Below are 25708 nucleotides of genomic sequence, written 5' to 3'. Positions count from 1 at the left end.
GCTACTGATACCTGCTATCGTATATCATGAATGAACTTCAAAAACACTGTGCTAAGTGAAAGAAACTAGTCAAAAGAGACCATGTATTATATGGTTTCATTTATATGAAATGTTCAGAAAAGGCAAATTGCTAGAGATAGGAAATAGATTAGTGGATGCCTGGGGCAAGGAGGGAATGAAAATTAACTGAAAGTGGGCATGAGGTTTCCTGTTGGGGGATGGAAATGTTCTAAAACTGGTTTATGGTGATGGTGGCACCACTTGGTCAAGTTACTAGAAATCACTGAACTATCCACTTGAATTGAGTAAGCTTTATGATAGTTAAGATATCCCTCAGTAAAGCTGGGGAGGGGAGATTAAAAAGCTGCTCTAAAGACAAAGGTGAAATCATTTGGAGTGGCAACATTTCTCCCTTGGTTGAATCCAGTCTAATTTACTGAGTGTTTTCTAAAGAATGAGCGGTGTTTCTGACCAAACAGTAAACTGTACAGGGCTTGGAGTCCGAGTCCTGGTGTTCAAATACTGTCCCCAATGTTTATTGGTTTAGGCTTGGGAGATGCCACTCAGTTGTTGTGTCTGGATTTTCTCATTTGTAAAACTGAAAATAACAATACCTATTTTGCAACTAAGGATTAACTCAGCCTTACTATTGTACTTGTGAGCCAAAACCACAATAACCACGATGGTGTGATCACTCAACTAGAGCCAGACATCCTGGAATGTGAAGTCAAGTGGGCCTTAGGAAGCATCACTACAAACAAAGCTAGTAGAGGTGACGGAATTCCAGGTGAGCTATTTCAAATCCTAAAAGATGATGCTGTGAAAGTGCTGCACTCAATGTCAGCAAATCTGGAAAACTCAGCAGTGGCCACAGGACTGGAAAAGGTCAGTTTTCCTTCCAATCCCAAAGAAAGGCAATGCCAAAGAATGTTCAAACTACTGCACAATTGGACTCATCTCACACACTAGCAAAGTAATGCCCAAAATTCTCCAAGCCAGGCTTCCACAGTACATGAACCATGAATCTCCAGATGTTCAAGCTGGATTTAGAAAAAGCAGAGGAATCAGAGATCAAATTGCCAACATCTGCTGGATCCTTGAAAAAAACAAGAGAATTCCAGAAAAACATCTACTTTCGCTTTATTGACTATGCTAAAGCCTTTGACTGTGTGGATCACAACAAACTGTGGAAGATTCTGAAAGAGATGGGAATACCAGACCACCTGACCTGCCTCCTGAAAAATCTGTATGCAGGTCAAGAAGCAACAGTTAGAACTGGACATGAAACTACAGACTGGTTTCAAATTGGGAAAGGAGTACATCAAGGCTGTATATTGTCACCCTGCTTATTTAACTTATATGAGAAGTACATCATGTGAAATACCAGGCTGGATGAAGCACAAGCTGGAATCAAGATTGCCAGGAGAAATATAATAACCTCAGATATGCAGATGACACCACCCTTATGGCAGAAAGCGAAGAACTAGAGTCTCTTGAAGAAAGGAAAGTGGAAAAGTTGGCTTAAAACTCAACATTCAGAAAACTAAGATCATGGCATCTGGTGTCATCACTTCATGGCAAATAGATGGGGAAACAATGGAAACAGTGAGAGGTTTTATTTTGGGGGGCTCCCAAATCACTGCAGATGGTGACTGCAGCCATGAAATTAAAAGACGCTTGCTCCTTGTAGGAAAAGCTATGAGCAACCTAGACAGCATATTAAAAAGCAGAGACATTATTTTGCCAACAAGGTCCATCTAGTCAAAGCTATAGGGCTTCCCTGGTGGCTCAGATGGTAAAGCATTTGCCTGCAATGCGGGAGACCCAGGTTTGATCCCTGGGTCGGGAAGATCCCCTGGAGAAGGAAATGGCAACCCACTCCAGTATTCTTGCCTGGAAAATCCCATGGATGAAGCCTGGTAGGCTATAGTCCATGGAGTCGCAAAGAATTGGACATGACTAAGCGACTTCACTTCACTTCACTTCACTTCAGTCAAAGCTATGGTTTTTCCAATAGTCATGTATGGATGTGAGAGTTGGACTATAAAGAAAGCTGAGTGCTGAAGAATTGATGCTTTTGAACTGTGGTGTTGGAGAAGACTCTTGAGAGTCCCTTGGACTGCAAGGAGTTCCAACCAGTCAATCCTACAGGAAATCAGTCCTGAATATTCATTGGAAGGACTGATGGTGAAGCTGAAACTCCAATACTTTGGCCACCTGTTGCAAAGAACTGACTCATTGGAAAAGACCCTGATACTGGGAAAGATTGAAGGCGGGAGGAAAAGGGGATGACAGAGGATGAGATGGTTGGATGGCATCATTGATGTGATGGACATGAGTTTGAGTAGACTCTGGGAGTTGGTGATGGACAGGGAAGCCTGGCGTGTTGCAGTCCATGGGATCACAGAGTTGGAACTACTGAGGGACTAAACTGAACTGAACTGTCTGCCATTCTCCCAATTGTGATTTATTAACCATCTATATTCTTTTTAAAATAATCTTTATTTCTGTATTTTTGGCTTACGCTGGGTCTTTGTTACTGCAAGAGGGCTTTCTCTGGTTGTGGTGAGTGGGGGCTGCTCTCTAGCTGTGGCGTGTGGCCTTCTCATCGCAATGGCTTCTCTTGTTGCGGAGCACGGGAGTAGTGGTGCATGGGCTTAGTTGCTTTGCGGCATGTGGAGTCTTCCTGGACCAGAGATGGAACCCGTGTCCTCTGCATTGGAAGGTGGATCTTAACCACTGGACCACCAGAGAAGCCCTCATCTATATTTTTTTATATGCTAGAAACTGTCGGCTCATTTTATTTATCCCTCTACACCCTAGTACCTGGCAGATGCCTGGAAATAAATATTTTTTAATTCCATTTTTATTTAAATTAGCATTTGTGGGATTGTTAATTTGCTCATGCATACTCTTTTTCCAACTGAAGATGGTATGCTCTTCTACCATGAGAAGGAAAAATTAGCTTGTAAGCTGGGATAGAGATGGGCCACCTAAGCTCTACCCCTGGGACTGATAGTGTCATTTTTCGAAGATGCTATTAGGCAGGACCTGGTGTGAATCTATGACTGTCTTAGGCCCTGGCTACATTTGCCTAAAGTATTTAAAGTTCTATTTTATGGCTGCATTGGTATTAATATAAAGATGACTATGCATGAGTGACATGTGTGTGTCAAGTCACTTCAGTTGTATCCGACTCTTTGCGACCCTGTGGACTGTAGCCTGCCAGGCTCCTCTGTCCATGGAATTCTTCAGGCAAGAATTCTTCAGGCAAGAATTCTGCAGTGGGTTGCCATGTCATCCTCCAGGGGAATCTTCCCAACCCAGGGATCGAATTGCAACTCTTATGTCTCCTGCATTGGCAGGTGGGTTCTTTACCACTAGTGCCACCTGGGAAGCCCCAGAGATGAATATATTAACATTAAATGTTAAGACACTTTCTTTGACCAAAAGTTCATCTTTTTCTTCTAATTTTAAAAGAAATTAAAACATTCTCATGAACACCTAAAAGTGTTAATGGACCTGAGGCACTGTGCCTTCTCTGCCTAGTGGAGAAGGTAGCCCTGTTATTGGAGACGAATGCACAGTCCATGAAACGGGGTTTTCCTGTAGATGAACAACTGATGGCTCAAAGTAATGTAAACCCCTTACTGTCTTATGCTTGTGTATTAAACTGATAAGGACAGATACTACACTTAATCTTAGCCAAAAGGCTGAGAAGTGATTATGCTTCTGTATTAAAGAAGTCAGAACAATAACAAATGAAAGGACTGGCCCTATCATATATCAACCTCATGAAGCTTTCCTAATAAAGACAGCATGGAGTTGGTGCAGGGATAGACAAAGAGCAGCAAAACAGATTAGAAAGTCCCCAAACAGATTCCTAGGACATGTGGGTGTTTTCTACTTAACAGAGTGACTTGCAGATCAGCAGAACCTTTCCATTCAACAAATGATGCTCAGAAGTTGGGTATCCCATGTGGAAAAAAATTGAAACTGGACCCCTATTGTCCTCTATCCACAAAAATCAATTCCGGGTCGCTGAAGAATCTAAATGCAGCAAGCAGAAGTGTCAAGCTTTAAGGAGATATTGTAGATATCTTAAATGTAGAGACCAAAAGTGCTGTATCATTTAAGCGTACCTTTCCTCTTTCGATTTGTCCGTTAGCCACTAAACTTCCTTAAGGTCAGACTAAGCAAAGTTCCTCTCGCAGGTTTTTCTAAGCTTAGTTCCTCATGAATATTCAAATTATCCTTTTACCAAAACACAGTCTCCTTTTTCCACATGTGGTGGAACCCTTGGGCTGGCAGATCTGCCCACTCCTAACTAGATACCAGGAACACATGGGCTTTTCCCTGGGCAGGGATTGTATCTTTGCCTTCTTCCCCTATTCTATCCCCAGAGCCTGGCATCATATCTGGCCTCCTGAAGCAGCTCAGTAAATATCCAAAGAGGGAATGCTTCTCAATAAACATCCAAAGAGTGAATGGGAGGGAGAGTGAAGAAAGTCAACGACCAAACTCCTCTGAGACAGGGCTGTAGTGCTTTTGAGACTCCTGCTCACAAAAGAGAAAATGAAACTCTTTAGCAAGTATAAGGGGGAATGGTGCAGTTTGTAGAAATAAAGAAACTGCAAATCATGACAATGAAAAGTCATTCATCAGTTCTATTAACCACAATATCCCATCTTAAGTGATAATATACAGTGCTGGCAAGCATATAAGACTGACAATCTCAGGCTGATGGAGGTAGACAGAAATGTGACTTCTTTTTTTATGTTTTTATGTATAATTTTTTGTGTGGCTGTGCTCCATCTTCGTTGCTGAGAGGGCTTTTCTCTTGTTTTGGAGAATGGGGATAACTGTCTAGCTGTGGTGCACAGGCTTCTCATTTCAATGGCTTCTCTTATTTCGGAGCACAGGCTCTGGGGCTCACAGGCTTTCAGCAGTTGCAGCTGCCAGGCTCGAGAGCACAGGCTCAATAGCTGTGTCTCATGGACTTAGCTCTGAGGCAAGTGTGATCTTCCTGACCCAGGGATCAAACCCGTGTCTCTTCCATTGGCGGGTGGATTTTTTTACTACTGAGCCACCAGGGAAGCCTCAATATGACCTTTTAAGAAAGCAATTTGGCAATATATAACAAGACCATTAAAAATATTTATATCCTCTACTCTAGTAATCTCACTTCAGAGGCCTTAGCCAAGAAAATAACCTAAAAGGACACTCAAGATATTCACTGCAGTTATCCTTTAGATGAACAGAAAAGAAGCACCCTTTTAATATAGAAACAAAGAAATCATAGCATATTCACAGGACAAAGATGTCCAAAAAAAAAAAAAAAATTGGGACACTGTCCAACCACATATGAAATAATCCTATTAAGGTTAAAAAACAAAAACATATTAGGGCTTCCATGGTGGCTGTGTTAAAAAATCTGCCTGCCAATGTAGGAGACATGGTTTTGATCTCTGGTCTAGGAAGATCCCACATGCCATGGACCAACTAATCCCAGGCACTACAACTATCGAGCCTGTGCTCTAGGGCCTGGAGCTGCAACTTCTGAGCCCACGTGCTGCAGCTGCTGAAGCCCGTGTGCCCGAGAGCCTGTGCCCTGCAGCAAGAGAAGCCACTGCAATGAGAAGCCCGCCCACCACAACTAGAGAGTAGCCCCTGCTCACCGCAACTAGAGAAAGCCCCATGCAGCAACAAAGACCCAGCACGGGCAAACATCAATAAATAAATAAAATTATTTTTTAAAAAATATTAACCTCTATAGGTATTTTTGTTATAGCATGGAAAAAATACTGGAGTGTAGCCAATTAATTGACACACAATGTTATGATAGTTTCAGATGCACAGCAAAAGGACTCAGCCACACATATACATTTATCTGTTCTCTCCTAAACCCTGCTCCCATCCAGATGGCACATAACATTGAATAGAGTTCCATGTGCTATACAATAGGTCCTTGTCTATTATCCATTTAAAATATAGCAGTGTATATGACCTTCCCAAACTCCCTAACTGTCCCTTCCCTTTGGTAACCATTAGTTCGTTTCCTAAGTCTGTGAGTCTCTTTCTGTTTTGTAAGTTCATTTGTATCATTTCCTTTTAGGTTCTACATATAAGGGATGGCATATGGTATTTCAAGAAGTGATATTTTAACATGTTTGTTTCTATTACTGAGTTTTCCTTTATGTTATATTTTTCATAATTAAGCACTAGAAATTCTCAGGATGAAGTCGAATGTACAGGCCAGTAGAAAGATCTGGTTTTCACTGATCTTTCTTCAGCATCCTGTGTAGGAATAAAGACCAGAACCTAACATATATGCATCTAAGTTACAGTTAGTTAGAAGGTAACAAAACCAGAATTTGAACTTTCTCTGCTCACTATTGACAATTTTATTAGGCAATTGCTGGGTTATACAAAGATGATATTACCTCGAATTCTTTATAATGTTCATAAATTACCTCAAATTTCAAGAACAGAGTAAAAGGCAAGAGGAATGGGAAGATGAGAGGGGAGGACTAAGGTTGAAAAATCCATGAAGAAAAGAAACAAAATTGGGTAATTTGTAGTGATGTGGATGAACCATGTGGATGAATCATGCCCAGGAAGTAAGTCAGAAAGAGAAAAGCAAATATCATATACTAATGCATATATATGGAATCTAGGAAAATGGTATTAATGAACCTATTTGCAGGGCAGGAATAGAGACGCAGGTGTAGAGAACACTTGTGGACACAGACAGGGAAGGAGAGGCTGGGATGAACTGAGAGAGTAGCATTGACATATATACACCACCGTGTGTAACATAGACAGTCAATGGAAAGCTGCCGTATAGCACAGGGGGCTCAGCTTGGTGCTCTGTGACGACCTAGAGGGGTGGGGTGGGGAGGGGCGAGGGAGGCTCAAGAAGGAGGGGATATGTGTATATTATAGCTAATTCACTTTGTCATACTGCAGGATCTACACATTGTAAAGCGATTATACTCCAATTTAAGAAAGCATCCCCCCCAAAAAAATCTGTAAAGATCAATTCTATATCCACTTTTGGCCAAAATGCATTAAAAGGGACTAAGTTTATCATACCACCTGAAACAACCAGGAAAAAAGAGACAAAACTACGTGAAAAACAGTTGTTAGGACACTGTCCTTCAGGCAACAAACGACATTGATTCTGAGCAATAGGAAGCAAATAATGTGAGTCTTAGCATTGCCCCAGCTTACCTGCCAGTTTCCAGTCCATGATCCAGAGAGGGGGAACTGTGGTGGAGCCCAATGGTCCCCTAAATTGAGTGGAAGGAACCAAAGCAGGTAAAGTTCACTGGACCAAGTACCAGAAGGCAGACAGCCGCACAGAGAGATCCCCAGCACCGTGCGAAAACTTCCCTGAAATGTTCAGTATAGGGTCAGTTGATGCATGCATATTTGGAAACTACTCAAGGCTGTATAGTCAAAGCTATGGTTTCTCCAGTAGTCATGTGTGACTCTTAAGAGTTGGACCATAAAGCAAAGAATTGATACTTTTGAACTGTGGCGCTGGAGAAGACTCTTGAGAGTCCCTTGGACTGCAAGGAGATCAAACCAGTCAATCCTAAAGGAAATCAGTCCTGAATATTCACTGGACAGACTCATGCTCAAGCTGAATCTCCAATTCTTCGGCTACCTGATGCAAAGAGCTGACTCTTTGGAAAAGACTCTGATGCTCGGAAAAATTGAAAGCAGGAGAAGGGGATGACAGAGGATGAGATGGTTGCATGGCATCACCAACTCAGTGAACATGAGCTTGAACAGACTCCGGGAAATGGTGAAGGACAGGGACGTCTGGTGTGCTGCAGTCCATGAGGTAGCAAAGAGTTGGACATGACTGGGTGACTGAACAACAACATGAGATCTATCCAGTTCTTTGAAAAATGGGTTAAAAAATTTAAAGCAAATTCTTCTTTTATCCCCACTCATTTATTTAAATATTTTGGTGCTACAAATGTACCCTTTGGAATTCGCCCATTTGGGTTTAAGTTCCACGTGTATCTATTGCTGTGTGGCAGACACTGAGAACACTTACTCTTTCTAAGTCTAGTTCCTCATCTGCCGAACAGAAGTGTGAACTACAGCCACTCCACAGTGTTGTTAGGATTACTTTAGAAAATCCTCAGTTGAGTGGTTGGCATGTAGTGAGTGTACATGACTGCAGACACTCATGGGCATTGTGTAAGTTCAGACGTGACTGAGTGACTGAACAACATCAAGGCTGGTAAAAAGTTCCATCCAGAAGAGTGGGAGGGAACATTCACACAGGGCCAGGAATAAAGGCTGTTCCAACCAGCTAGCTGGGAAAACCTCACAATTTATCAGGCATTTAATGGAGTACTTGGGAAAGTCTTATCTCAGTCATGAAGAATACTTAATTCTAGATTGAGCACTACTTCAAAATAGCCTAAAAATATCGCAAAACAAAATCCAAAAGGATCAAATTGTTTCCAAGCAATTTAACTGTCTGGAGGAGGGCATGGCAACCCACTCCAGTATTCTTTTAGTTTTTTTTAATTTAAAAAAAAAGAAAAATAGAGTTTATTAGAGTGGGAGTCACGCCAAAAACAGTGGGCTGCCTTCCTGATAGTCATGGAGAGCCGATGACAAGCATAGGTCATTTGCCTGTTTTTATAGATGGGGAAGAAAGTAGGAATATGTGTCTTACCCAATCACTCTAGTATTCTTGCCTGGAGAATCCCTTGGACAAAAGGAGTCTGGTGGGCTACAGTCCATAGTGTTGCAGAGTTGGACATGACTGAAGTGACTTAGCATGCACACATGCAATTCAACTGTATTCCAGAATAAAGCTCAAGAATATTTATAGACAAACTTCCAATTATAAGATAAATAAGTACTAGGGATATAACATACAATATGATAAAGATAATTAATAGTGCTGTATAATGTATGTGAAAGTTGTCAAGACAATAAATCCTAAGAGTTCTCATCGCAAGGAAGAATTTTTTCTTTTTCTTTTATTTTGTATCTATATGAGATGATGACTGTTCATTAAACTTCTTGTGATAATCATTTCATGATGTATGTAAGTCAAATGCTATACACCTTGAACTTATACAATTCCCATGAGTGTGTGCAGGCTCAGACGTGTCCAACTTTTTGTGAGCCTATGGACTGTAACCCGCCAGGTTCCTCTGCCCATGGGATTCTTCAGGCAAGAATACTGCAGTGGGCTACCATTTTCTCCTCCAGAGGATCTTCCCAACCTAGGGATGAAACCAGAACCTCCTGCATTGGCAGGTGAAATTCTTTACCTCTGAGCCACCTGGGAAGCCCATTGAAAGAGGCAGAGAAACACGATTAATATTGAGACTCATTAATCCATCAAAACCAACCCGGAACTGTCAGAGGTGTCAGAATTAGCAGAAAAGGACATCAAAACAGTTATTAAACATATCTCATATGTTCAAGAAGCTAAGTAGACACTGAAGATATTAAAAAGCCCCAAAATGGAATGCTTCGCAAATTTGTGTGTCATCCTTGAGAGGGGCCATTCTAACCTTCTCTGTATCGTTCCAGCTTTAGTATATGTGCTGCTGACATGAGCAAAGGATTGTGTTTTAATTAAGTGCTAGTCTCATTAAGTCAGAAGTAAAACATGACTGACATGAATGACGCAGCCTCAGCGTGCATTAGTGAAAATATTGTGTCTTATTAGAAGACTATTACTGTAATTGTCAGTATGAATGTGAAAATAGGTTCAGAGTACTGTCCCCAGGAAAGAAGCAAATTATGTAGTCTATGTTTAAATATTTATTTGGTTGCAATAAGTCTTAGTTGCAGTGACATGTGGGATCTAGTTCCCTGATCAAGGATCGAACCTGGGCCCCCTGCATTGGGACTTCAGAGTCATAGCCACTGGACCACCAGGGAAATCTACACAGTCTAAGTTTAATACAGGTACCAAGGGCAAAAAGAGGGCTTGTAAAGGTTTAAAGTCTCAAGCATCTGGAAGCCCCTTAATAAGACTGAGCAAGACAAGTATTTCTTGAATATCTGGTGTGCTAAACATGTTAATTGCTACAGTGAGGCAGGTTTTAGGATCATTTTGCCAATCACAAAACAGAATCTCAGAAAAGGTTAATTATTTGGCAAAAAAAAAAAAAAAAGTAATTGACAAAATCAGAATCCAAAGTCTTTCTACTTGCTACTTAAATGACTCCCTTAAAAAAAAAAAATTTTTCCCCCAGTGATCTTGGGCTAACAGATTGAGCTATTGCATAAAGAGGATAAGGAAGTTGTTGCGGCTTTTTTTTCACTGTGTTTCTTTAGCCATGATGTGGCAGACCTTGTGCCAGAAGCTGGGAATGCCATCAAGGAGCTCATGACCTAAAGAGCGAAACAGGATCTTACAAAATCCTACAACACAGAGAGCAGAGCTGTGACTTGCTCGAGGATTTTTCCAAGTTTTCAAATGCTCCCATGTTTACAAGTTCACGGGTAAAGATAATCGGGTCTTGGTGACAGTCGGGCCAGGTGATCAGTTGTTTACTCAGTGTCTAAGCACCAGTTTCTGCACAACAGCCTACAGTTCAGCTTCACCTCTGAGTAAGATCACAAAGGCTATTGAATTTTGGACATTGGGGCTGCTCCCAGTTGATCAAAACCACTGTTAAACACTGAATATGCCAATACCTGATAAGTTCAAGAATACAAGCATGGGCAAGATGGTAAAGAGTAGGGAATAATATAAAATGATTCATGTTCACTCTGACCTTATCTAATGCCTAACTGCTTTCTGACTATATGCCTACATACGTGGCCTTTTGTGACTGGCCTCCTTCACTTGACATCATGTTTTCAAGATGCATCCGTGTTGTAGTGTATATCAGTATTTTATTCCTTTTTGCTGCTGAATAACATCCCCATTTTATGGATATACCACATTTTATTAATGAATTTATGAGTTGATGGATATTTAGGTTTTCCTACTTTGTTCAGTTCAGTTCAGTTCAGTTGCTCAGTCATGTCTGACTCTCTGCAACCCCATGAAGTACAGCACGCCAGGCCTCCCTGTCCATCACCAACTCCCAGAGTTCACTCAAACTCACGTCCATCAAGTCAGTGATGCCATCCAGCCATCTCATCCTCGGTCGTCCCCTTCTCCTCCTGCCTCCAGTCCCTCCAAGCATCAGGATCTTTTTCAATGAGTCAACTCTTTGCATGAGGTGGCGAAAGTACTGGAGTTTCAGCTTTAGCATCATTCCTTCCAAAGAACACCCAGGGCTGATCTCCTTCAGAATGGACTGGTTGGATCTCCTTGCAGTCCAAGGGACGACTCTCAAGAGTCTTCTCCAACACCACAGTTCAAAAGCATCAATTCTTCGGCGCTCAGCCTTCTTCACAGTCCAACTTTCACATCCATACATGACTACTGGAAAAACCATAGCCTTGACTAGACGGAACTTTGTTGGCAAAGTAATGTCTCTGCTTTTCAATATGCTATCTGGGTTGGTCATAACTTTTCTTCCAAGGAGTAAGCGTCATTTAATTTCATGGCTACAGTCACCATCTGCAGTGATTTTGGAGCCCCCCAAAATAAAGTCTGCCACTGTTTTCACTGTTTCCCCACCTATTTCCCATGAAGTGATGGGACCAGATGCCATGATCTTCGTTTTCTGAATGTTGAGCTTTAAGCCAACTTTTTCACTCTCCTCTTTCACTCTCATCAAGAGGCTTTTTAGTTCCTCTTCACTTTCTGCCATAAGGGTGGTGTCATCTGCACATCTGAGGTTATTGATATTTCTCCTGGCAATCTTGATTCCAGCTTGTGTTTCTTTCAGTCCAGCGTTTCTCATGATGTACTTTGCTTATAAGTTAAATAAGCAGGGTGACAATATACAGCCTTGACATACTCCTTTTCCAATTTGGAACCAGTCTGTTCTTCCATGTCCAATTCTAACTGTTGCTTCCTGACCTGCATATAGGTTTCTCAAGAGGCAGGTCAGGTGGTCTGGTATTCCCATCTCTTTCAGAATTTTCCACAGTTTATTGTGATTCACACAGTCTATTGTGATTCACACAGTCAAAGGCTTTGGCATAGTCAATAAAGCAGAAATAGATGTTTTTCTGGAACTCTCTTGCTTTTTCGATGATCCAGCGGATGTTGGCAATTTGATCTCTGGTTCCTCTGCCTTTTCTAAAACCAGCTTGAACATCTGGAAGTTCATGGTTCACGTATTGCTAAAGCCTGGCTTGGAGAATTTTGAGCATTACTTTACTAGCGTGTGAGATGAGTGCAATTGTGTGGTAGTCTGAGCATTCTTTGGCATTGCTTTTCTTTGGGATTGGAATGAAAACTGACCTTTTCCAATCCTGTGGCCACTGCTGAGTTTTCCAAATTTGCTGGCATATTGAGTGCAGCACTTTCACTGCATCATCTTTCAGGATTTGAAATAGCTCAACTGGAATTCCATCACCTCCACTAACTTTGCTCGTAGTGATGCTTTCTAAGGCCCACTTGACTTTGTACTTTGGGGCTGTTGTAAATAATGCTACTATGAACATTTGTGTACTGATTTTTGCATGGGCATATGTTTTTACTTCACTCTCATTTTATACCTAGGAGTGGAATTGCTGGGTCATAGCTCTATGTATACCCATTTGAGGAACTGTTTTCTTTTTTTTAATGTATATATTTTTATTTTTATTTATTTGTCTGCATCAGGTCTTAGCTGTGGCATGCAGGATCTTTAGTTGCTGCATGTGAACTCTTAGTTGCAGCATGTGGGATCTAACTCCCTGACCAGGGATCGAACACAGGTCCCCTGCCCTTGGGAGCATGGAGGCTTAGCCACTGGACCACCAGGGAAGTCCCTGAGAAATTTTTTCCAAAGTGGCTGCACCATACTACATTCCTACCAGCAACGTGTGAAGGTCCCAGTTTTTCCATATCCTTGTCAGTACTTAATATTATTTTGCTGTGTTGTGTTTCACTTTGTTTTAGCCATCCTAGTGTATGTTGGTAGTATGGTTTTGACTTGTGTTTTTCCAGTGACTAATCATATTGAGTATATTTTCATGTGCTAATTGGCTACCTGTATATCTTCTTTTGGAGAAATGTCTATTCCAAACAACTTGCCCAGTTTTTAGTTGGGTTATTTGTCTCTCTATTATTGAATTGTAAGAGTTCTTTATACATTCTAGATACAAGTCCTTTACCATATATGAGTTGCAAATATTTCGCCTGAGTTGTCTCTTTGTTCTCTTGGTGGTGTCTCTCAATGGTCTCTCCATGGTGTCTCTTGAAGCACAACATTATTGTATCTTGATGGAGTCCAGTTCATCTATTTTTTCTTTTGTTGCTAGCACTTTTGGTGTCACATTCAAAAATGACTGCCTCAGCCAAGACCATGAAGATTTACTCCTGTGTTTTCTTCTAAGAGTGTTAACGGTTTTAGCTCTTATCTTACATTTAGATCTAGAATCCATTTCTGGTTAATTTCTATATATGGTGATAGGAAGAGCTTTTATTGGTCAGTTTCTTTATTCTTGTGCATATTTCTGTACATTCATTTTGTACCTGATGGTCTGTGCTTATCTGAATTCACTGACTTGAAAAAATTACCACCACTTAAAATTTATTAACCAGATTTCACCTGTATGCTTATCTGGACTGTTAGAAATATGCTAAAATTCTAAGTGTAAACTAGGAAACAACGAATCTTGCACCAAACAATATATTTGTGGCCTGAAACATAATGACCAACCTGTATAGAGACATGGCATAGTTACCTGGGACTCCTGTAGTTATGGTTCTCTGTTAGTACCTGAAAAACTTGGGCTGTCTTCAGTTTCCTGAGACTTTATAATGTTGTGTGTGCAGTTGCTGGCTTCTAGTCTTCCTGTAGGCATTAAAATCACTCCATGGTGTAAGTTTGACCTGCAGAGAGGAATATGAACTCTCCTGAGCCAGCAGGGGACCATTTTAGTCTTTGGAGTTCTTATGAGTTCTTATGCACTGGTTAGATGTATCGGGAATCACATTGTGGTATGAGCATTAATTTTTTATATAATTTCTAATGTAGTATCGTCAGAATCCTGCTGTTCAGAACACTTTGTTTTTTAAACTCTCAGAGTTTTAGTAGTTCCTTTGACCCATTCCTATGTTACCTGATTACACTGTTCTGCTGGTGTAGTCGGGGACTTCACACTCCCACTAAGTTGCTCAGTTGTGTCCAGCTCTTTGCGACCCTGTGGACTATAGTCCACCAGGCTCCTCTGTCCATGGGATTTTCCAGGCAAGAATACTGGAGTGGGTTGACATTTCCTCCTCTAGGAGATCTTCCCAACCCAGGGATCAAACCCATGCCTCCTGTGTCTACTGAAATGCAGGTCCCTCGTGGCTCAGATGGTAGAGAATCTACCTGCCAAGCAAAAGACTTGGGTGTCATCCTCTGGATCAGGAAGATCTCTTGGAGAAGGGAATGGCAACCCATTCCAGTATTCTTGCCTGGAGAATTCCATAGACAGAGGAGCCTGGCTGGCTACAGTGCATGGGGTCACAAAGAGTCGGACATGACTGAGCGAATACACAACTGAGCGAATAACACTTTCACTTTTTTTTCTTTACCCACTGAGCTACTGGGGAAGCCCATAGAGTCAGGGACTTGGGGTCTGTTATATTCATTTCAGAAAACTCTAGTTGGCTGGAGTCTTTATCTCTCACATAGCCTGCCTCTGAAATGGCATTTGATTTTTCCATGTTGAATTATTTTGTGAATCCAAATTGGGATTTTTTTTGGATGTCCCTGGTATTACATAGGTAGAAATTCTAGTTTATTTCCAAATATTAACACAAGTTTTCTTCAAAGGCAAGTTGTTTTTCCAACATTACAATGACTTAGCTTGCATAATACTTTTTAAATGATAAACTTATCTGGATAGAGATAAATATATCTCATAAAAATATGACTTTGAAGGAAACCGTAGAGATATTTTTAGTATGACATATGATCATATCTTCGATGCCACGTCATGTGACTTTGACCAAGTTAAATGGCTACCACTATCTAAAGTAATAGTAACAGCCTCATTGAGTTCATATAGTAATTAGGTGAATTGATATATTTAAAGTGCTTAGACTATCACCCAGCACATTGTACCTGTTAGGGAGTGTTTGTTAAATACATAAAAAGAAAATAAAACTGGTGTACAGCAAAATGGACTTTCTTAAAATAGATCAAGGGATAACTGTAATTCTACAGTCTACTCTCTCTCGGCTCACTCTTGTTGAATTAACTTCCTTCCCGCGTATATAACTAGTTTCTAATTTGAACAACCTCTTTCATTTTAAAGATTCACCGGTTCTCAGTCCAGCTAATTCTGCAATCAGTTTAAGTGGAGCTCAGGACCTGACCCGGAATAAGAATGTTGTGAAGCCACTGGCTTTGTCTTTGCAGGTTGTAGGGAAGACTTTTGCTGCAGGTGATGTATTCCTCACTTATATTTCTTTGGTGAATACATAGTCTACAAAAGACTTGTGAGAAGTTTAATTAGCAATTTGGTAGAAGAAAACAGAAACTCCTTCTTTGCCAGCTGAAGGCAAAAGTGGGGCTGTCTACAATAGCACATTATTATACAAAGCTTTGCATTTTCTCTGTTAGATCCGAAAGAGTCAATGGACATTTGGCACACAGGGGAGACAAAACAGATTGATTCTGTTCAATATACATTTCTCTGATGAGGAACTGGGGATACTAAGATAAATAATGCTCAATCCCTGACTTCTAATGTGCTTATAACCTTGTAGAGGAGATTGACCTGTGAGATGTTTTCAGTATACTGCAGTAAATAGAGGGCAGAATTCCTGGGTGGTGCTTTGGTAAAGAACCCACTTGTAATGTAGGAGACATGAGACATGGATTTGACCCCTGGTTGGAAGATCCCCTGAAGAAGAGCCTGGCAACCCACTCCAGTATTCTTGCCTGGAAAATCCAGAGGATTTTGGCCAGAGGAGCCTGGTGGGCTACAGTCCATAGGGTTACAATAAATACATAATATCCTAAGGGGAGCACCTCCTAGAGGAGGGGCATCTAGCACAGCCTTTTAGGGAGACATTAAGAATGAGTTCTTAGAGGAGTACAGTCTTGAGCTATGAGGAGATGTTCACTGTATAGCAGAACAGGGGAAAGACATTCCATGTTCAGGGGAAAGCGGGAGCAAAGCTTGAAAGGAAAAGGAGAGAAGCAGTATAACATGACATGTGCAGGAACTTCTGGCAGGTTGGACTTGTTAGAAACATACAATATAGAACTCAAGGACAAGCAGGAAGTAAGCACGATGCAGACAAAGGAAGTTTCCCTTGTGGCCCAGACGGTAGAGTCTGCCTGCAATGTGGGATACCTGGGTTCAATCCCTGGGTTGGGAAGATCCCCTGGAGAAGGAAATGGCAACTCACTCCCATATTCTTGCCTGGAAAATCCCATGGATGGAGGAGCCTGGCAGGCTATAGTCCACAGGGTCACAAAGAGTTGGACGTGACTGAGCAGCTACACTTTCAGACAAGGGAAAGGTCATAGGAGTTCAGACTCAGAAGCATGAATTTTACTCTATAATTTACAGCACAGGGGAGTGACATAGTCTTCTTTTAACTTGACTAGATCGTTTGGGCAGCAAAAGAGAGATGACAATACAAGTTGCAGGTCTTTCAGTAGTCTGGGTGAGAAATAATGAGGTCTTTGACCAGGGTGAAAATCGGTAGGGGAGGAGGAGATAGATTGGAGAACTCAGAATGTGAAATGAGCAGACCCGACTGATTAATGGGAGCGTGAAGTGGAAGAAGGGGTCTCGGTTGATCTCCATCTTTATGGGCTAGTGGTTGGTTCTGTTACTTGACATTGGGAATACAGCAGGGGTAGCAGTCTCCCCGGGAGATGACGAGTTCAATATAGGACGTATTGAGTTTGGAATAACGATGAGGCATCCAAATGGAGCCACTCAACAGTCACTTAATTTGTCATAGAGAGAAAGCAGGACTAATGGTGTAAAGCTGACCCACCAGCATGCCACAGTAAATGATATCAATCAAGGAGAAATGTAGAGTAAGGCAAGCTGTGAGCTAAAGGTAGAACCCTAGAAAATGGCAGTGTTTACCAAAAAGAAATGGTCAGAGAGGTGGAAGGAAAATGAGAAAGAGAACCTATTATTGTTGGCAACTTTCCAACAGTTAGGCATCATAATTTATCCAGACCACTTTTGTTCTTACTTTGGTCCAACAATTCTTACAGAATCTGTCTTCTGGTTAGATTATAGACTGGAACAAACTGAATCCCAAGTTTTTACAGCTAAAGGAAAAATTGATGAAATTATGAATCTTGGTGGTAATCATCATGGTTGCTAAAACTATAGTATGAAAGGCTGATATAACTTGAGGATTAGGCTAACAACTCTTAAACCCACTGATGAATCTTAGCATCACAAGAAGCGAACAAACTAGCTATTATGTGCCTCTCTCAATGGAAGTATACAACAAGACTTAGGAGGTATTCTTGTCAGAAAAAAAAGGAAAATCAAATGAATCTGAGGAAGTATCTATATCTGATGATTAGTTTAGGAATTAGAGGAGATATCAAATTATACCATGGATATGCAGTCAGCAAAATACAGAAAATGAGAAATTCTGCAAACTAATTGCAAGAAAGAAAAAACAAGGGAGTGGGAGGAATTTGGAGATTGGGACTAACATATATGCACTATTGATACTGTGTGTAAAACAGATAACTAATGAGAACCTACTGTATAGCATAGGGAGCTCCTCTCAATGCTCCGTGTTGACCTAAAAGGGAAGGCAATCCAAAACAGAGAGGATGTATGTACACATATGGCCGATTCACTTTGATGAACAGTAGAAACTAGCACAACATTGTAAAGTAATTATACTCTAATTAAAATTAACGTAAAAAGCCTTGAAGGAAAAGCTAAAAATTAAAAAGAAAACAAAAAGGAGAATCTTACAGATTAAAAGAGGTTTAAGGGACAGAGCAACTAAATTCCAGAGAAGGCAATGGCATCCCACTTCAGTACTCTTCCCTGGAAAATCCCATGTACGGAGGAGCCTGGTAGGCTGCAGTCCATGGGGTCTCTAAGAGTCGGACACGACTGAGCGACTTCACTTTCACTTTTCACTTTCATGCATTGGGAAAGGAAATGGCAACCCACTCCAGTGTTCTTGCCTGGAGAATCCCAGGGACGAGGGAGCCTGGTGGGCTGCCATCTGTGGGGTCGCACAGAGTCGGACATGACTGAAGTGACTTAGCAGCAGCAGCAACTAAATTCAATGTGTGGGTATTTTTAGAACCCCAGTTTGAATAAGAAATGTAAAAAGCCATTTCTGAGATGACTGGGGGAAATTCAAATACTGATGGGATATTTACTATGAAGAAATTATTGATTATTGTTAATTTTAAGTATAAAGCAATATCACAGTTATGTTTTTAAGAGTCCTTTTAGAAACACATACGAAAGTATTTATGGATGAAGTGATATGATAAATGAGTTTGCTTCAGAATAATCTAGAGCCCATATGTGCATATGTGGGGTGGGGGAGAAGAGATAGGGAGTATAAATAAAACAGGATTGGGTATACCTTGATAAATGTTGAAGCTGGGTGGGGGGAACGTAGCTCATATACTATTCTCTCTATATATATTTGAAAATTTCCATGATAAAGGTCTTTTTTAAAGTTTTCTTTCCACCCACCATCTCCAAAGATGTCGCTGAAAATGATTCTAAAAGATCTCTTGGGGGAACTTCTCTGGTGGTTCAATGGTTAAGACTCTGCGCTTCTACTGCAGAGGCATGGGTTCCATCCCTGGTTGTGGAACTAAGATCCCACATGCCTCACAGCCAAAAAACTAACTAAATAAAAAAAGATTGTTTAGGGTCCTAGAAAATTATCTGGGGTGATAGTTCATGTTACTGAAGGTACTACTCTGATGGTTGTAGTTGGCTTTGCGCAGCTGAGCTGTCCCATCAGTGGAATGTCTTTGAATCCTAGGGTGCGTGGTTTGTCTTACGGTTGCAGCATCACAGAAAGCAGTGTCCCGCCCAGACTCTGTTCTGAGTGGCTCCTCTTTTGTACCACAGATGCTGCTAATGGAAACAGTAGCCACGGAGGAAAGAGCAGTGCGTCTAGCTCCATGCCCGCCCGCCCAGGGAATTATTCGTTGTCACCAAGACCTAGCTTTGCCTCGGGAGACCAAGGTACGATACCCATCTTAGAGTTTTGAAATAATGCAACTCAGTTATGGAAGAAGTACTCCAAAGAGTTTGGAATGATGAACTGTCTGGCAGGGCACTCCCAGTTTTTCCTTAGCTTCTTGTGCAATATTTTGAAAGTTTATGATTGGTATGAACAATTACAGTTGTGTGTCTACTGCCCGTTCTACTAGGATGGGCCTACCAAGGAAATAACATTGAAGCAAATATATAAGATGTATCTTTAAAAGTCATGGGCTTTGATGAGCAAATTACAGGGTTCAAAGTTCATCTCTGCTATGTGACCCTGAGTAAATGTGAGCCTTTCATTCACTCTCTATGAAATGGATATAACAGTGTAGTTGTCCTGCAACTTCATGGAGTTGTTGATAGAATCAGATGAAATAATTTAGGTAAAACTGTACATCATAAAACAGCCTGCAGTTGTTAGATGATATTGTAAATATGTGACTTTTTCTAATTTTATCCTTACCGCTAGAAAAGTGACTTCGACTTTCTGAGTATAATCATAGTAAAGGTCCTGTGTTACTTTGACTTCTTTCCTTACTTCCGTCACTAAGGACAAGCCTCATCTTTCTTTTTGCATTCAGCTACCATGTTCATTTCTGGGCCACCAAAGAAGCGACACCGAGGATGGTATCCTGGGTCACCCATCCCCCAACCTGGTTTAGTTGTACCTATTCCTACAGTTCGCCCTCTTTCAAGAACTGGTAAGATTTCAACAGAAGATGGGCTTTAAGTTTCCTTAAATTAGCAGAGATATCTCCTAATCTTGTTCTTTCCATGAACGCTTGAAGATGAATTTCCTTTACCAACAATTGCGTCCAGCATTCTAGCAGCTGATGTTTTGTCCCCATCGTATCTGCCATCCGAACAAGCACATGTGCCATCATGAAAGATCTTGAGTCACCATCTGGCTTTGTTGTATCCCATAGTATCCATAAAGCATTCTTTACAGAGGGCATAATGCTATCAGCCCACCATCACAGATCATGAGTGAACTTGCACTGTGAGTAGTGGTGTTAGATGTCTTCTCCTGTGATCTGGGTCCTTACATGACCTGTACTTACTATTTCTGAATTGAGTGGTTCAGTCTGTGACTAGAATCCTGAAATCCAACTGAGTCTCCTCTTATAATACCCAACTGTGGCCATTTGATGCCTACAGTTAAAATGTTCAAATGCCCATCTACCTTGCTGTATAAAACACAGACAAATGTAAACATACCAATTCTAGGATATAAGGTTATTTAAAAGTTTGTTTGATTAAAAAGTAATTCTAAAGACTGTGTAGAAATGATACATACAAAAAGAACTGTGCCAACATGGTACTGTGATTGCCTGTAGGTATACTGACTAATTATGAATTTATCCCTACTCTCATTTTTCTATACTTTTCACATTTTCTGTAATGACTAGATATGCCTTGATAATTTAGTGCAGGAAGAGATAAAATACAAAACAGAATCCAAAATACTGTATATGGGAAAACAACTAAAAAGAAAAACTGCCAAAATGTTAGTCGCTCTCTCCAGATGATTTGATATATTTGTTCCACTCCTTATTTTATACAGTAAGCATGAATATCTTTAATAAAACAGCTATTAGACCTATAAAACTTGCATATTAAAGGTAGTCACACTGTGTTGATTTCAACTGTATTTCATTTAGCCTTCCTATCTAATCCTTCTTGTCAAACAACTTTTTTTTGCAGAGTCCCTTTTATCTACCCCAGTTCCACAGACCCCATTAACTGGAATTTTACAACCTCGACCCATTCCTGCAGGGGAAACTGTAATTGTTCCTGAAAATCTGCTGAGTAACTCAGGAGTTAGACCAGTTATCCTGATAGGTAAGGAAAGGAATTCCAAGTTGCCTGTGTCCCCTGGAATCTAGAAGCACTCCTCCATTTCGATGTGTCTTTATTCATGTATTCGTGAATGTAATCGTTGATGCCTCTATTAATTCTTTCAGCTTTTATTGGTCAGTTCCTCCAAGCTGTACTAAACAAGGGACTAGAAGTTAGGAAGAAGGCAGTCTTTCTGCCCACAAAGAGCATTGTTTAGTGGGGGGGACTCTAAAGTTCACAGCCAAGAACTCCAAGAGCTCAGAGGAGAGGGAGCTTAACTCTGGAGGGGTCTGAGAAGACTTCTCAGAAGTCACCTTTCAGCTGGGGACGTGAAGGGTGGGTGAAAGCGGACAAAGCTGGGGAGGGCTTATTTCAGTCAAAGAGATCCAGGCTGCAGAGAAAAGGAACAAGCTGAGCTGGCGAAGAGGCCCCTCTCAGGAGGACCAAGAGGCCCCAGAGCTGCAGATTTCAACCATGGGAAGCTGTAGGAGTGAGAGCCTTTCTAAGCTCTCGATAAGTGGTGGTACCTTTCATACCCACATCAAGAGTCCCCTCGTTGCCGGGGGTGGTGGTGAGGGGGAGGTGCGGCTAGCTGAGGCCAGAAGAAGACTGCTGACTTTACCCCCAGGACTAAACAGATAGGGTGTTTAAACCCAGTGGGTCTTTATGGTATGTCTATGTGAGGTGTTATCTGTTTCTTGCAGTTGGCTTAAGCCTACTGACATGGATGGTTTTGCTTTGAGCCCTGTTCTTTATCAGGCTGCCCGCTGGACCTACAGGCACTGGGGGAAATCCAGTTGTTTAAATTCCATATAGTCAGGAAGTGCTTACTGAGCATTTGAGTTACATGCACGATGCAGCTCAGCCTTGGAAGGATAAGTAAAACTAGGACCCTTTGGTGTCTGTCTTTTAGAAAGACTCATGGAGGGACTGTTCTCTCCATCAGACCATCAACACAGTATGTATTTTCAACACATTTTGTCCTATCTACTTCTAAGATGATTTGAGACTTTTATTGACATTCAGGAAGAGAACATAACAAAAATAGCTAAGATAGCAAAAAGAGTAAGACCCTCCAAGTTTTAATACCTGTGACTGGCAGAATATTGCTGTTGATCTGTGAGTTTAGCTTAAACTTTTTAAAAGAAAACATCAAGAAGTGAAGTAAGCATGTTATGGTAGTCTATCTATTCTCTGACTTCTTATCTGATCAGGAATTTTATCTGAAAATATTTTATTCCTGCAGGTTTACAAAGGGTACAGAGATGTTTTTGCAAACTTTCATCGATCCTCTATGGCAGAGATATTAATTAGCATGTCCCTATATAATATAATTTGAGTATTTTGTTTCTTGTTCATCTAATTTAATAAAAGGGTAGAATTTAGAGCATTTGAGTGAATTCTCTAGGATTGATATATTTGAGTAATTTGTTTGGTAGCCATTCAGAGGTCAGGGAACTTTGGTAGGCATCGTTGATCCTAGCTGAACAAATATACCTGGTTGGACCTCAGGAGGAAATGTTGAACTTTATTGACCTGCTTCTGTTGGGGCAGGCTATGGCACTTTACCCTATTTCTATGGAAATGTTGGTGACATTGTTGTCAGTCCTCTGCTGGTGAACTGCTACAAGATTCCACAGTTGGAAAACAAGGATTTGGAACAATTAGGGTTGACTGGCAGCCAACTCCTGAGCGTGGAAAACATGATTCTTCTGACAATACAGTATCTCGTACGGCTGGGTAAGCTATTTTCAATAATCATTTGATGGTGACCATTTTTATTCTGTTTTGTAACATACTTTTTTCCTTTCTCACCCACTTTCTCACCTTTATCCACTTCTTCCTTCTCCTTTTTCGCTTCTAACATTCTTTTTCTTCAACCCTACTCACTATGACTTTTCCTCATCCTTTCCTCCATTTCTTTCCTTTCATTTCCTTCTCTTTCCTACATTTTTTCTCCTCTTTTCTCAGACCTAGCCTCCCTTGCTCCTTGCTTTACTTCTTCAGGTTCTAGAAGAGATAAATTGCTCCACCTAGTGTCCAGTCCCATGTTGATCTAAGGTCTCCAAAGCAATTGATGGCAGACTGACTGAGAGCTAACCCTTGGGGACTCAGGCCAAGCCACCTTTCTGAAAGTGCAGCTCCCATCTGGAATGCAAATGTAGTCATTGCCTTAGACAGTTATTTTCCGATTTTCCACTTGGCCTTTTTATCTTATTTATCCACTGTCCCTACATGCTTTTTTTTCTTCTCTAGCTTCATCCCTTTGATGTGGTCCCAGACCACTTCCCTTCCTTGAGGTAGTATCTTGGAACTCCCTGGAAGGTCTTCTGGGCTTTAGGGTAAAGGGATACGTAGGTCATGAACCCTTCACTTCCTTCCTCTATTTGATATCTCCTCCTGAGCCCCATAGTGGGTGTATGCATGTGCCCCAACAATACTGCAGTGGCTCCACAGCATTTACATTGCAATGTCCTTTATTTTGCAAACTGCAGTGGGCCATCTATTATGCAGCCTAATTATACACTCTTTCCATGACTTCAAACCACTGATTTACTTAGGAAAAATGTTTGAGGTGTAAAATTACACATTAAAAATTTTATCTGTGCTCTTGTGAATTTTTTTCAATGTTTTAAAGTACTTTGGTGTTAAATGACAAAAAGACATGGGGCTAAACAATGTTACACACTCACACACACACACACAAACTTCACCTTCAGCCTTTGGATCATCAGCTTGCAGCCTTGGCTGTACCTCTTAGTACCTCGAGACCCCAAAGGCATGCCTTGACATAGGATCTGCCTTGACGTGGGCTTTTGAAATTTGGTGAGGCTTCAGGTATCTCATGAGCCACTTTCATGATAAATCTGGGACTTGCTAATCATTTTTATTAGCAGGTGGTAAAATTATAAAAAATCTCCTAGGTCTGACATTTGACATCATAATTTTAATTGATACATATTGACTTTCAACCATGTTTCAGGATGAAAAAACAGCTTCAAGATGCATTCAGGATCAGTAAGACAAGACCACATGAAGTAATGCTATTATAGCAAACCAAACATATCAGTATAGCATTTTTTTCAATCTCAGTAACAATTTAAGCAGTCAAAGTCCAAGTTAATTAAATGAACCACATGGTCTAAACAAAACATCTTCCCTTAAATTACTAAAAGCTCTTTTATTAAAAAATAGAACACTCTTTATTAGACAAAACTCTTCTCTGCCCTTCAGGATCAATTCAATCCAGAATTTTACTGGCAACCAATTAATTATGTTTCTTGATGTCCAAAATAAATAGCTGTTTCTTTTTCTTAATGTAAATTTTAAACATTGAGACGTCAGTTCTCCTCAACTAACTCTTCTGGAGTCCTTTTTTTTTGGCCTTCAGAAATTTCAAAGAAGGCAGCAAGAATATTTTCACATATTGTATAGATTATAAATAAACATCCAAAAAAATAAATCCAGACTCTTAAGAGGACAGGGCTAATACTCAGATGGTTCAGTTACCTGAATGTAACAGAGAAGAAGAAAAGCAAGATTTTTCAGAAAGAATGGATCCTTCCACTACAGTCACTTAAAAAAAAATAAGTCTCAGTTATTTCACAATCTGAAAGTCTTTTGAAGTAGATGATGAAATCAGCAAATCCAGAGTCTTGGAGGACCTTGAGTCGGTTGGACCCTTGTTCTTTCCTATTATGGCAGCTCTAGCTGAAAAGCCTTTAGCCCTGTTGTCTGGGCTGAATAACTGGAGATCAGTACTTGAAGGGGGAAAAATGACCATAATCAAATGGAGAAAAGGCTCCTGCAATTTAGCTGTAAAGGCTCAGGATGAAGAAATGATGGGAGGTGATTGGAAACTAGGCAATTTACTCTAAAAAAAGTCTCTTACTTCATTTAAACTGTAATACTTTTTCCTCCATTTCTCATTCCTAACAGTAATTCAATCAAAACTCTAGAAGTGAATTTTAAGGTAATCAAGAATGCCATGAATGTGTTTGAGATTTTATTTTCCCAGAATGCCTTTGTGTTTGGGATTAATGATGCTGCCTAATAGAACATGTTAATTCCATCGTGGTTTGGTGTAGGTCCTATGACATACCTGTTCACCAGCTTCTTCAGATGGCCTATGAGAAGCTGGAGGCAGGCAGAGCCACATGCTTTTTGAGCTGTGGTTTGTTCTGATGGGAGAAATCTTTAAACAGACGACCACCTTCCCTTCTCCTCATACAGTCAATACAGTTCTATGCACTTTGAGCTCACTACTAAGTGTGTACTTAATGGCCGTGAACCATGGTGCTAGTTTGGTAAAGTTAAATGAAGACCAGAAACTTTGGTGGCTCCCAGGTGATAAGAAAGGTCTCCCCTAGTAAAGGATTGGGGAATGCATGGAACCATAAAGCCAGTGTTAACATTGCCAATTCTTTGCCCTCTTTCTATATACAGAAGAGAAAAGTCTATGAGGACTTCACTCTTTTACTTCCCTCTGGCTCCAGCCAATCCTGGAAAAAACTGGGTTGTTTGTTTTTTTTCTTTTTCAAGTTAAAATTGTTTTTTTTGTTAACTTTTTATTTTGTATTGGGGT

The 25708-nt window shown here is 40.7% G+C and overlaps 1 protein-coding gene, 1 non-coding gene and 1 pseudogene across 4 annotated transcripts in view; 1 reads left to right on the top strand and 2 right to left on the bottom strand.

Moving 5' to 3' along the window:
- Positions 1-25708, top strand: part of GREB1L (GREB1 like retinoic acid receptor coactivator) — a 110360-nt gene that overhangs the window by 25227 nt on the left and 59425 nt on the right. For 2 of the 3 annotated variants that reach the window (XM_068993569.1, XM_068993568.1), the window contains exons 6-9: positions 19144-19260; positions 19866-19985; positions 20989-21126; positions 22678-22863. In XM_068993569.1, coding sequence (XP_068849670.1) covers positions 19144-19260; positions 19866-19985; positions 20989-21126; positions 22678-22863 — 561 coding nt within the window. Of the gene's footprint in view, positions 1-15354; positions 15484-19143; positions 19261-19865; positions 19986-20988; positions 21127-22677; positions 22864-25708 lie in introns of all 3 variants that reach the window. The other variant, XM_068993567.1, reaches the window with a different exon arrangement.
- On the bottom strand, positions 3553-3725 carry LOC138097757 (U2 spliceosomal RNA; annotated as a pseudogene).
- Positions 9504-9606, bottom strand: LOC138097770 (U6 spliceosomal RNA). Its single transcript, XR_011146513.1, has one exon. It is a non-coding gene; the product is annotated as a U6 spliceosomal RNA (small nuclear RNA).

The sequence above is a fragment of the Capricornis sumatraensis genome, chromosome 21, assembly GCF_032405125.1.
Source record: "Capricornis sumatraensis isolate serow.1 chromosome 21, serow.2, whole genome shotgun sequence".
Classification (NCBI taxonomy): Eukaryota; Metazoa; Chordata; class Mammalia; order Artiodactyla; family Bovidae; genus Capricornis; species Capricornis sumatraensis.
Note: the sequence above shows the minus strand (reverse complement) of the source record. Positions and strands in the feature narration are given on the sequence as shown.